General features: G+C 43.0%; 1 protein-coding gene across 4 annotated transcripts in view; it reads right to left on the bottom strand.

Moving 5' to 3' along the window:
* Positions 1-2,732: 2,732 nt before the first annotated feature.
* The window catches only part of LOC137352577 (chromosome partition protein Smc-like), a 106,867-nt gene continuing 95,786 nt past the window's right edge, over positions 2,733-13,813 (bottom strand). For all 4 annotated transcript variants that reach the window (XM_068018243.1, XM_068018263.1, XM_068018253.1 and 1 more), the window contains one exon: positions 2,733-2,975. In XM_068018243.1, the coding sequence (XP_067874344.1) occupies positions 2,775-2,975 (201 nt within the window). In that variant the 3' untranslated portion in view covers positions 2,733-2,774. The remainder of the gene's footprint in view (positions 2,976-13,813) is intronic.

Raw genomic sequence — 13,813 nt, forward strand, 5'->3', positions numbered from 1 at the left:
GGCTAGAAATCCTGTGGCAAGTAACTCACCTCCTGACTCCCCAAAGCCTGTCCACCATCTACAAGGCACAAGTCAGGAGTGTGATGGAATACTCTCCACTTGCCTGGATGGGTGCAGCTCCAACAACACTCAAGAAGCTCGTCACCATCCAGAACAAAGCAGCCCGCTTGATTGGCACACCATGCACTAACATTCACTCCCTCCACCACCAACGCACAGTGGCAGCAGTCTGTACCATCTATAAGATGCACTGCAGCAACGCACCAAGGCTCCTTAGACAGCACCTCCCAAACCATTGACCGCTACCATCTAGAAGGACAAGGGCAGCAGGTGCACCATCACCTCCATGATCCCCTCCAAGTCACACACACCATCCTGACTTGAAAATTTATTGGCGTCCTTCACTGTCGCTGGGTCAAAATGCTGGAACTTTCCTCCTAACAGCATTGTACGTGTACCTACCTCACATGGACTGCAGCGGTTCAAGAAGGCAGCTCACCACCACCTTCTCAAGGGCAATTAGGGATGGGCAATAAATGCTGGCATAGCTAGTCACGCCCACATCCCATGAATGAATAAAAAAAAAATTCACAGGCACATTTTGGGAGATAACAACGTGCGTCTCTTGAACACTGTTCATCTCTGCAATAATACAAACAGACCTATGCTGGTACTTTATAAATGCAGAAAAGGTTTGCTTGTCATTCACTGGAGTAGGATTTCCTAGTATCCGTTTTCACATTGATGGGCTGCATTATATAGCATCTTATTAGTCCTCAAGACATCCCAAAGCTTTTCACAACCTTGGGCTTAACGTTTGGAGTGCAATTCACGGTTACAATTACAGCAACGAAGTTACAGAAAGCAAGGACTCACAAACAGCAACTGAATACATGATCAGTTAACCTATTTATGGTGGTATTGGTAGAAAAAGGAGGACATGCCTGTTCTTCTTTGAACGGTGGCACAATCGCCTGAACATACAGATGGAATCTTGGTGTAATGTGCAATTTAAGATTTGGGATGATTTTTGTCTTCACTGCCTGGGTGGTAATCCAGTGAAGTGGATCAACTGCCCTTTACAGAATCCACCTGATCGCTGCCAGGTTACTGCCCATGCTCTGAAGATGAAAATGTACCTTGTTGTGGTCTTTTAAATTAACTATGAACAGTATCTGGCTATTTTTTTTTAAAGGCCATTGTTTATATATCATTTAGAAAATTGCATCAGAATTTCAATGTTGCTATACATTTTAGTATTTGGCAGCGCACAGGAAATGTTTAAATTTGCAAAGCAAGATTTTGGTGAAAGATCATTTGGAGCTGGGAGTTCTGAGACATTCTGGGCATTGTAATATAACCTATTAGTACAACGATTTGCATTTATATAATGCTTTTAACATAAAGAAATGTCCCAAGTTGCATCCCAGAGGCCTAAGAAAAAAATAAGCACCGGCCAAAAAAGGAGATATTCGCAGAGAAGTCCGAAGCTTTGCTTAAAATAAGTGGGTTTTAAAGAGAGTCTTAAACAAGCGGAGGGAGGAGGAGGAGGAGCAGCAGAGGGGTTGGAGAGGGATATTCAGAGCATGGTTGCTAATGAACAGCTATCACTGGTTGTGGGGCGAAGGGACGAGGAGCCACAAAGTTGGGGATTTAGAGTTTGGAGAGTGGGCAAGCTGAAGTGCTGGAGAAGTAAGAGATAAGGAGGATCAAGACCAGTTAAACATCAAGGATGAAAATTTTAAGTTTGAGGTGCTACGAGATAGGAACTATGTGAAGGTAGTTCCATCTGCTGAGACAATGTAGAATAAGCTTTGGAGGATTTTGGTGTGGTTGACTGTGTGAAAGGCGACCCAAAGGTCGTGCCGGATGATGAGAGATAATGTGCAATTGTCACAGAATGTTGTTTGTGATTTTGGTTGGGCCATTTAGTAGGGGCGGAAACCTGATTTGAGTGATTCATGCAGGAAGTTGCTATAGATGGACATGATCCAGGGAGGTAACAATACATTTAAGGACTGTGGTCAGGAAAAGGAACATAGAGATGGGTTGTTAGTGGTGTCAAGGATGAGTCCTTTTGAGGAGAGTTGATGGCAGCTAGTATGGGACCAGGCAGAAAAGTTGAGCTGTCAACAGGTTAGTGAAAATGGGGTTGAGGAAGCAGAACGTGGGTCTCGTGGATGAGTTGAACTCGGAGGGTATGGAAGAAAAACTGTAGAGATGGAATTCAGTATTAAAAGTGGGATGGAGTCAGGCTTAGTTTGGTGGGCATGGGGAAGGGAAGCTGAATGCATGGTTTCTATCTTGGTGACAAAGAAATCCATGAGCTCCTCGCATTTGTAGTTAGAGGTGAGGGTGGAAGAAGCAGAGAGAAGGGTTTAATGAAGTCATTGGTCATGGTGAAAAAAAAGTCGAGGGTCATGTTTTCTTTCCAAGATGGTTCTAGAATAGTGGGTGATTTTTGGCAAAGGAGAGTGAGGCTCAATATACACTGATGTGGTCCAGCCAGGTCTGATAATGGTTGGTTAAACCAGTTGTGTGCCAAATAGACTCATGCCTGCACCCTGACGATTGAGGGAGCAAACAGAGCAACATTATTTATTCCTAGTATTTGGTACAAATTTCAGTTTACTGGTATTATATAAACAAGAAGCAGGTCTGGCACAAATTGCAAAATAAAGTTAGTTTTTTAAAGTATTTCAGAAAATGCAGGTTTTAGCTTATTTATTTCATCCATATAAACCTGTAAATCACACTGTATATTGACCCAAATATTAGTAAGCCTTTTTTTTAATGTTTCTGCTCATTGACCCGGTTAATTCCATCATAGAGCTAGATACTCTGGAGAGTTCCTGCCATTTTTCAGAGCGAAGAGATTGTTCCAGAGCATTCTGGGATTTCAGAGTGGAAATGTCCTGATCAAATAATTGTATTTCCGAGTAGATTCGGCAGAGCTCTTTCTCCTTACTTGAAAGCTGTATAAAAGAATTGAAATTTGCAGCTTGTAAATACCAATTTGAAGTTTTCAGCATGTTTACTCTAATATTTTAATTTTAATGAATGCAATTGCTCAAGAACAACAATTCCTATACAGAATTTGACTGAGTTAACTGAGTCAACTTTAGTCCATAATAGAAGTCAATACAATATATTAGACATCTACACTTTAGATATAATGGTGCTGATTCTCAACTTGCTGCCCAATCTGAATAGTGACATTGCAGATCAGACATCCATTATAGAAACCAACACTCCATTGAATTTTTAGTCTAGGTTGTGTATTCAAATCCTTAAGTGTGGCTTGAATTTGAGACTTCTTACCCAGAGGCAAGAATGCTACTACATAGAAACATAGAAAATAGGAGCAGGAGTAGGCCATTCGGCCCTTCGAGCCTGCTCCGCCATTCATTATGATCATGGCTGATCATCCAACTCAGTAAACTGTTCCTGCTTTCGCCCCATACCCTTTGATCCCTTTAGACCCAAGAGCTATAATTAACTCCTTCTTGAAAACATATAATGTTTTGGCCTCAACTGCTTTCTTTGGTAGCGAATTCCACAGGCTCACCACTCTCTGGGTGAAGAAATTTCTCTTCATCTCAGTCCTCATCAGCCAAGCTGATATAATTGCCATTAGTGATAAATATTCCTGGAGTCCTGAGTGCAGATGACAACAGATGAAATTAAAGGAGGGCACATTATGCTATTATCTAATTGATTTTAGCACATGAAACAAGTGTCATAGGATGTATGGCTAACGCCCTCTAGTGTTCCTATTGTTACCAGCACAGATCTAATTGATTACTGGTACAATTATCACAAGACTCTCAGCACACAGGTAAATGTGGCACTGTTACTGACAGATTTATAATACAAGTCAAAAGTTAGTAATTAGAAAGTCAAAGATGTATGAAAAGTGATTTTCAAATGTAAAAACAGTTTACATCGTCAGATGAAAAATAAAACATACTTTTTTTATTTGTTCCTGTCCTTGCACTCAAATAAAAATAACCAACACTTATCAACCTTTCCCTGTAACCTACAATGCAGAAACATTGTCAACCTGAAAATCAACAGCATCAGACTCCTTCAATCAGCAGAGGTGTAAAAGGGCTGTCAACTCAGCATCACCTCTTTCATACTATTGCCAAAAGTTTAAAATTACCCGTAGTGGCACCAGCCTGTTGTGGCAGGAAATGCAGCCAGTGTGTTGCCTGGGGGAAAAAATAGTATTTCCTTTAATTAAAGAATTAGATGACATAGGACTTCCCAGAATTTGATGTTACTTCCATTAATGAATTAAGAGCAGGATATTGATTTGTAATCTTGAGGCGGAAATTCAGGTCTGCAGCGGATTTTAGCCAAAACTGCTCTGGCATTGGCCCTGTCCCAAAGTTTTCCCTGATTCCCAGTGACTTTAATTTTATGAGGGCTTCATGATGTCACATTCATCATGAGGGCGGTCACTCTAACCTCACTTCTGGAATTCAGCACTTTTTTGTCCATGTTTGGACCAAGGCTCTACTGAGGACTGGAACTGAGTGGTCCTGGCTGAATCCAAACTAAGCTTTGGTGAGTAGCTATTACTGAGTAAGTGCTGCTTGGATAGCACGGTTGATGACCCCTTCCATCACTTCTTGATTGAGAGTAGACTGATGGAGTGGTAGTTAGCTGGATTGCATTTTTACTGCCTTTTGGTGGACAGGACATACTTGGGCAACTTTGCACTTTGCCGGATAGGTGCTATTGTTGTAGCTGTACTAGAACAGCTTGGCTAGGGGTGCGGCTAGTTCTGGAGCACAAGTCTTCAGCCTACAGCTGGGATGTTGTTGGGACCCACAGCCTTTGCTGTATCCAGTATGCCCAGTTGTTTCTTGATTATCACGTGGACTGAATCAAATTGGCTGAAGACTGGCAACTGTGATGGTGGGGACTTCAGGAGGAGGCCAAGATGTAACATCCACTTAGCACTTCTGGCTGAAAATGGTTGCAAAGGAATCAGCTTCATTCTTTGCACTGACGTGCTGGGCTTTGCCATCATTGAAGATGGGGATGCTTGTGGAGCTGCCTCCTCCCATTTAGTCATTTAATTGCTCACCACCATTCATGACTGGATGTTGCAGGACTGCAGAGCTTTGATTTCATTGTCTCGTTAGTTGTGGGATCACTTCGCTCTGCCTATAGTATGCTGCTTCCACTGTTTAACATTCATGTAGGCCCATATTGTAGTTTCACCAGGCTGGCACCTCATTTTTAGGTATGCCTGGTGCTCCTCCGGGCATGGTCTCCTACACTCCTCACAAACCAGGGTTGATCCCCTGGCTTGATGTTAATGGTAGAGTCAGGGATTTGCTGGGCCATGAGGTTACAGATTGTGGTGGAATACAGTTTTACTGCTGATGACTTACAGCACCTTCTGGATGCCCAGTTTTGAGCAACTAGATCTGTTTTGATTCTAGCCCATTGAATGTGGTGCTAGTGCCACACAACACAATGGAGGGTGTCCTCAGTGTGAAGACAAGACTTTGTCTGCAAAGGACTGTGCAGTGGTCACATTTACCAAAGGTCAAGTAGGTTTATCCCTTGTGTTACTTCTCTCACCGCCACCTGTCACAGGCCCAATCTGGCAGATATCTCCTTCAGGATTCAGTCAGCTCAGTCAGTAGCGGTGCTACCGAGTTGGCCTTGGTGATTGGACATTTTAGTCCCCCATCCAGAGTACATTCTGTGCCCTTGCTACCCTCAGTGGTGTTCAACATGGAGGAGCACTGATACATCAGTTGAGGGAGGCGTGTGGTTGGTAATCAGAAGGAGGTTTCCTTGGCCATATTTGATGCCATGAGACTTCATGGGGTCCGGAGTCAATGTTGAGGACTCCCAGGGCCACTCCCTCCTAACTCTATACCACTGTGCTGCCACTCTGGTGGGTCTGCCCTACCAGTGGGACGTGACGTACCCATGGATGTTGATGGAGGAGTTTGGGACATTGACTGAAAGGTATGATTCTGTGAGTATGACTATGTCTGGCCTTTGCTTGATCACTCTGTGGCACAGCTCCCTCAATTTTGGCACAAGTGTTCAGATGTTAGTTAGGATTACTTTGCAAGTTGACTGGGCTTGTTGTGCCTTTGTCATATCACATAACTAGGTCAATGCCAGGTGTTCTGTCCAATTTTATTATTCTTTGACTTTTTCGTAGTGTTTTGATACAACTGAGTAGGCCATTTCAGAGCCAACCACATTGCTGTGGGTCTGGGTCACATGCCGCCAGACTGGGTAAGGACAGCAGATTTTCTTCTCTAAAGGGGCATTAGTGAATCAGATGAGTTTTATGACCACCTGGTAGTTTCATGATTACCATTACTAGATTTTTATTCCAGAGTGATTTAATTAATTGAATTTAAATTTCCCAGTTTCTGTGGTAGGATTTGAACTCATGTCTCTGGAACATTAGTCGAAGCCTCTGGATTACTATTCCAGTAATATAGCGACTATGCTACCTGTCCATTTACTTTCCACTTACTGAACATACCACTTCTCTAAGCAGCCCTGAAATTTCTACCCGAGTTTCAAACTATGAAGCAATTGCAGTAAATTAAGATGATTTTATAGAATCATAGAAAGTTTAAGGCACAGAAAGAGGCCACTTGGATCATTGTGTCTGTGCCAGTCGAAAAATGATCCACCCATGCTAATCCCACCTTCCAGCATTTGGTCCGTAGCCCTGCAGATTACAGCACTTGAGGTGCATATCCAGACTCCTTTTGAATGAGTTGAGAGTTTCTGCCTCAACTACCCTTTCAGGCAGTGAGTTACAGACCTCCACCAGCTTCTGGGTGAAAACTTTTTCCCTCATCTCCCCTCTAATTTTACTACCAATCACTTTTTTAAAATCTCTGCCCCCTAGTCACTGACCTCTCTGCTAAAGTGAATAGGCCCTTCACCTCCACTCTATCCAGCCCCTCAAAATTTTGTACATTTCAATCAGATCTCCCCTCAGCCTTCTCTGTTCCAAGGAGAACAACCCCAGCCTATCCAATCTTTCCTCATAGCTGTATTTTTCCAGTCCTGGCAACATCCTCGTAAATCTCTTCTGTACCCTCTCTTTCTGTAATGAGGTGACCAGAACTGCACACATTACGCAAGTTGTGGGCTGACCAATGAGTTATACAGTTCCAGCATAACCTCCCTGCTCTTATATTCTACACCTCGGCTAATAAAGGAAAGGATTCCATATGCCTTTTTAACCACCTTTATCGACCTGTCCTACCTTTAGGGATCTGTGGACATTCACTCCAAGGTCCCTCACTTCCTCTACACTTCTCAGTATTTTCCCATTAATCATTCATTCCTTTGCCTTGTTTGACCTCCCCAAATGCATCACCTCACACTTCTCCAGGTTGAATTCCATTTGCCACTTTTCTGCCCATCTTCCTGCAGCCTACAATTATCCTCCTCGCTATTTACCACACGGCCCATCTTTATGTCATTTGCAAACATCTTGATCATACCCCCTACATTTCCATCCATATAGTTAAATGTATACCACAAAAGTAGGAGACCCAGTACTGAGCCCTGTGGAACGCCACGATAAACAGCCCTCCAGTCTCAAAAACACCCTTTGTTTCCTGGCACTGTGCCAATTTTGTATCCACCTTGCTTCATTTCCCTGAATCCTATGGGATTTTATTTTTCTAACCAGTCTGCCATGTGGGACCTTGTCAAAAGCCTTGCTAAAATCCATGTAAACTACATCAACTGCACTACTCTCTTCTATCTTCCTTGTTATTTCTTCAAAAAATTCGATCAAGTTGGTCAAACAAGATCTTCCCTTAATAAATCCATGCTGATTATCCTTGATTAACCTGTGCCTTTCAAAGTGACAGTTTATCCTGTCAAAATAGATTCCAATAATTTGCCCACTACTGAGGTTAGACTGACTGGCCTGTAATTATTCGGTCTATCCCTCGTTAGCAGTTCTCAAACCTCTGGCACTACACCTGTATCCAGTGAGGATTGGAAAATGATGGTCAGACCTTCTGGTATTTCCTCTCTTGTTTTTTTTAAACAGCCTGGGGTATGTTTCATCCAGCCCTGGTGATTTATCAACTTTCAAGGATACTAATCCCATTCATACTTCCTCTCTCCCTATGTTTATCACATCCAATACTTCACACCCCTCTTCCTTAACTACAATATCTGCATCGTCCCCCTCTTTTGTGAAGACAGTTGCTAAGTATTCATTAAGAACCATACCAACATCTTCTGCTCCTACACATGGGTTACCTTTTTGGTCTTTTATGGGCCCTATTTTTAATGTATTGATAAAACATCTTTGGGTTCACCTTGATTTTGCTTGCCAATATTCTTTCATACCATCTCTTTGCTTTTCTAATTTCCTTTTTGATTTCACCCTTCCACTTTCTATACTCCTCTCGGCTTTCTGTTGTATTGAGTTCTCAGTGTCGACATAAGCTTTTCTTTTCTGCCGTATCTTACCCTGTAAGCTCCTTGACATCCACGGGGCTCTCGATTTGGCCGTCTCACCCTTTTTCTTTGTGGGAAGATGTTTACTCTGAACCCCTTGAATCTCCCCTTTGAATGCCTCCCACTGCTCTGACACTGATTTACCTTCAAATAGCTGTTTCCAGTCTACTTTTGCTAAATCACTCTTCAGTTTAGTAAAATTGGCCTTGCCCCAATTGAGAACTCTACTCCTGTTCTTTCCTTGTCCTTTTCCATAATCATGTTAAGACTGCCTGAATTATGATCACTGCCACTAAAATAGAAACATAGAAAATAGGAGCAGGAGTAGGCCATTTGGCCCCATGGGCCTGCTCCACCATTCAAAAAAGCTGATCGTCTAATTCAGTACCCTGTTCCCGCTTTCTCCCCGTATCCCTTGATCCCTCTGGCATTAAGAAATATATCTATCTCCTTCTTTAATATAATTAATGACTTGGCCTCCACTGCCTTCTGTGGTAGAGAATTCCACAGGTTCACCACCATCAGTGAAGAAATTTCTCCTCATCTTGGTTCTAAATGGCATACCCGGTATCCTGAGACTGTGACCCTCTGGTTCTGGACTCCCTAGCCATCGGTAACATCCTCCCTGCATCTAGCCTGTCTAGTCCTGTTAGAATTTTATAGGTTTCTATGAGATTCCCCTCTCATTCTTCTAAACTCTAGTGAATTTCGGCCTAGTCAACCCAAACTCTCCTCATACGTCAATCCCGCCTTCCCAGGAATCAACGTAGTAAATCTTCTTTGCACTCCTTCCATGGCAAGAACATCCTTCCTCCGATTAGGAGACCAAAACTGCACACAATACTCCAGATGTGGTCTCACCAAGGCCCTGTATAACTGCAGTAAGACATCCTTGCTCCTGTACTCAATTCCTCTTGCAATGAAGGCCAACATACCATTCGCCTTCCTAACTGCTTGATGCACCTGAATGCTTGCTTTCAGCGACTGGTGTACAAGGACATCCAGGACTCGTTGCACCTCCCCTTTCCTAATCTATCATCATTCAGATAATCTGCCTTTCTGTTTTTACAACCAAAGTGGATAACCTCACATTTATCCACATTATACTGCATTTGCCATGCATTATCCACTCACCCAACTTGTCCAAATCACATTGGAGCCTCTTTGCATCCTCCTCACAGCTCACATTCCCCCCCAGCTTTGTGTCATCTGAAAACTGGGAAATGTTCCCTCACCCAAGTAATTAATATATATTGTGAATAGCTGGGACCCAAGCACTGATCCCTGTGGTTCCCCAATAGTCACTGCCTGCCACCCAGAGAAAGACCCATTTATTCCGACTCTTCATTTCCTGTCTGTCAACCAATTCTCAATCATGCCAGTATATTACCCCCAATCCCATGTGCTTTAATTTTGCACACTAACCTCTTATGTGGGACCTTATCAAAAGCCTTCTGAAAATCCAAATACACCACATCCACTGAAATGCTCTCCCACTGCCACTCCTTCCACCTGCCCAGCTTCATTTCCTAAACTATGTCTAAAACTGCACCCTCTCTTGCTAGACTTGCTACATACTGGCCAAAAAGTTCTCCTGAATGCACCTCAAGAATTCTGCTCCCTCAATTCCTTTCACACTAAAACTATCCCAGTTAATATCTGAGTAGTTAAAATCCCCTACTATTACTGCCCTATTGTTCTAGCACTTCTCAGAGATTTGCCTACATATCTGCTCTTCTATCTCTCTCTGACTGTCTGGGGATCTATCGTACACACCCAGCGGTGTGATTGCCCCTTTATTTTGTTCCTTAGCGCAATCTATATGACCTCATTTGATTAACCTTCCAAAGTTTCATCCCTCCTCACAGCTGTAATATTTTCTTTGATCGAAATTGCCACACCCCTTCCTTTCTTATTCCCCCTCCCTATCGCGTCTGAAAACCCTGTAACCAGGAACGTTGAGTTGCCATTCCTGTTCCTCCTTAAGCCATATTTCTGTAATAGCTATGGTATCATACTGCCACGTGTCTATCTGTGCCCTCAGCTCATCTGCTTTATTTGCTATACTCCTTGCATTGAAATAGATACCCTTGAGCACTGCCAATCTTTTTTTTAATTTTCTAACCTTTGTTTCCTCTGTCTTCCAGACTCATCCATTAATTTTCTGCCTTCCATTTTCACTTCTGATTTTTATCCCAACTGGGTCTACCCTCCAGGTCCCCATCCCCCTGCCAAACTAGTTTAAACTCTCCCCAACAGCATTAGCAAAATGTCCAGCAAGGAACTCAGTCCAGCTCTGTTCAAGAGCAACCTGTCCGGCCTGTACGGGTCCCATCTCGCCCAGAGCCGGTCCCAATATTCCAGAAATTTAAAGCCCTCCCTCCTGCACCAGCTTTCCAGCCACACATTCATCTGTCTTATCCTTCTATTTCTATACTCACATGTGGCACTTGGAGTAATCCGGTGATGAACAAAGAAAATTACAGCACAGGAACAGGCCCTTTGGCCCTCCAAGCCTGCGCCGATCCAGATCCTCTATCTAAACATGTCGCCTATTTTCTAAGGGTCTGTATCTCTTTGCTTCCTGCCCATTCATGTATCTGTCTAGATACATCTTAAAAGACGCTATCGTGCCCGCGTCTACCACCTCCGCTGGCAACGCGTTCCAGGTACCCACCACCCTCTGCGTAAAGAACTTTCCACGCATATCCCCCCTAAACTTTTCCCCTCTCACTTTGAACTCGTGACCCCTAGTAATTGAATCCCCCACTCTGGGGAAAAAGCTTCTTGCTATCCACCCTGTCTATACCTCTCATGATTTTGTACACCTCAATCAGGTCCCCCCTCAACCTCCGTCTTTCTAATGAAAATAATCCTAATCTACTCAACCTCTCTTCATAGCTAGCGCCCTCCATACCAGGCAACATCCTGGTGAACCTCCTCTGCACCCTCTCCAAAGCATCTACATCCTTTTGGTAATGTGGTGACCAGAACTGCACGCAGTATTCCAAATGTGGCCGAACCAAAGTCTTATACAACTGTAACATGACCTGCCAACTGTACTCAATACCCCGTCCGATGAAGGAAAGCATGCCGTATGCCTTCTTGACCACTCTATTGACCTGCGTTGCCACCTTCAGGGAACAATGGACCTGAACACCCAAATCTCTCGGTACATCAATTTTCCCCAGGACTTTTTCGTTTACTGTATAGTTCACTCTTGAATTGGATCTTCCAAAATGCATCATCTCGCATTTACCCTGATTGAACTCCATCTGCCATTTCTCTGCCCAACTCTCCAATCTATCTGACTACTTTTAAGGTCCTGCTTGCTAATTTCTTACCTAGCTCCCTAAATTCTGACTGCAGGACCACATCCCTCTTTCTACCTATGGCGTTAGTTCCGATGTGGACCACGACTGCTGGCTGTTTACCCTCCCCCTTCAGGATGCTCTGCAGCCAATTAGTGACATCCTTGACCCTGGCCCAGGGAGGCAACACACAATCCTGGATTCACGTCTGCGGCCACAGAAACACCTGTCTGTTCCCCTGACTATTGAATCACCTATCATTATGGCTCTTTCAGTCTTCCCTGTACCCCCCTGTGCAGTTGAGCCACCCGTGGTGCCATGGACTTGGCTCTGGCTGCACTTCTCAGGTGAAGCATCACTTTCCTCAGTATTCAGAACTGAATACCTGTTGGAGAGTGAGATGCACTCCGGGGCCTCCTGCACTACCTGCCTGATTCTTTTTGACTGCCTGGCGGTTACCCATTTCCTCTCTCCCTGCATACTCTTAAGCTGTGAGGTGACCACATCTATAAACATGGTATCCACATAGCTCTCATCCTCACAAATGCACCGCAGTGTTGTCTGCTGCCATTCAAGTTCCAAAACACAGAGCTCAAGCTGCTGCAATTGACAACACTTCCTGCACAAATGGTTCTCCACAATACGGGAAGCATCCTGGAGCTCCCATATAGCACAGGAGGTGCACTCTCGAGGTTGAAGCGTGCCTGCCATTCCTTTATTTATTAGTTAACCCTTTGCTACTGCTAAAAAAAACCTTACCAATACTACAACACCTTAGAATTATTAATAAAATCTTATCAGTACTGATAAATCCTACTAATAATCAATGCAGTTCACTAAAATAAACCTTACGCAAAAAAAATCCATACCAAATGGATTACAGCAGTTGCATGATCAAGCCAACTTCCTGTGTGTGTAAGTGCACAAAACTCACTGAAAACACTACTTTTGCAACCTTGTTTTTCAGATCCAGAAACAGTTTCACAATTAGCTCTCGATATTGTTTGGGGTGAAATGTGGGGGAAAGGTTTACTTCCTTTACGTTGGGGTGAACACAGATATTCAAACACATGTTCCAATGCAATGCATTGCTGGGTTAAGTATGAGAGGTATTGAGAGTTGACTGCAATGATTTTTCTGCATGGATGAACTAAGATGGGCTAAATTTGACTTCCTCATCCATATCTATCTTGTGAAAAGACCAGATGTGTAATATTTGGATTATCATAAGCTTTACTTTCAATCTTCCCTATGCAGGGACCTTAAGTAAAACTGGTGGTTGACGCAGGTTCAGTCTGCACTAAGCTGCCAATGCTGTGTCATCACGGCTCAAATCTACCTTGTAACTTTAATGGCCTCTACTTAAATAGCTGTCGGATATAGGAATGTTAGTTTTTTTTCCAGTTTTGATCCACTGCCAATGAATGCTGGAAATGATTTGCTGTGCCTGCAGATATCTACTATAATGTGGTGACATTAGAAAGTGGCATTAAAGCAGTATTTAGTGCAGTCAAAAGGATTTTGTTTTCTAATCTGCTTTATTCAATATGTGACTTTGGGATCTTCAAACCATAATCGGGGAGATAATAGAAGCTACTCTGTTTGTCTAATGCTTGGTTCAATTGCCATTGATCTTTCACTTATAAGACACCTTTATTATTGATGCTAAGTGGATTAAATTGCTTGTCCAAGCACAAAACAACTCTTGGCCTACTCGTTGTCACCTGGAGTCTGTTCTTTGAAGTGAATTCTTTGCAAACACTTCATAATGCATCAGTGTGATATTATTGTACTACACGCAACCTATCACTTTTGATGACTTTAAATCAAAAAAGCTGTGAATCATGATTTTGGAAATGTTGTTTGACTTAAATGGTTTAGAAGTCATACAGCATGGTTCTAAACTCCAGATTTTCTACGTAATGCGTAACAATAATGACATTGAGTGTTACAAAAATAGTTTTTTGGGTGAATTTTATGCTTTCAAGCTGAGAGATAGAACATTGGTCCATTTC

The sequence above is a fragment of the Heterodontus francisci genome, chromosome 3 (genome assembly GCF_036365525.1).
Source record: "Heterodontus francisci isolate sHetFra1 chromosome 3, sHetFra1.hap1, whole genome shotgun sequence".
NCBI classification, from domain to species: domain Eukaryota; kingdom Metazoa; phylum Chordata; class Chondrichthyes; order Heterodontiformes; family Heterodontidae; genus Heterodontus; species Heterodontus francisci.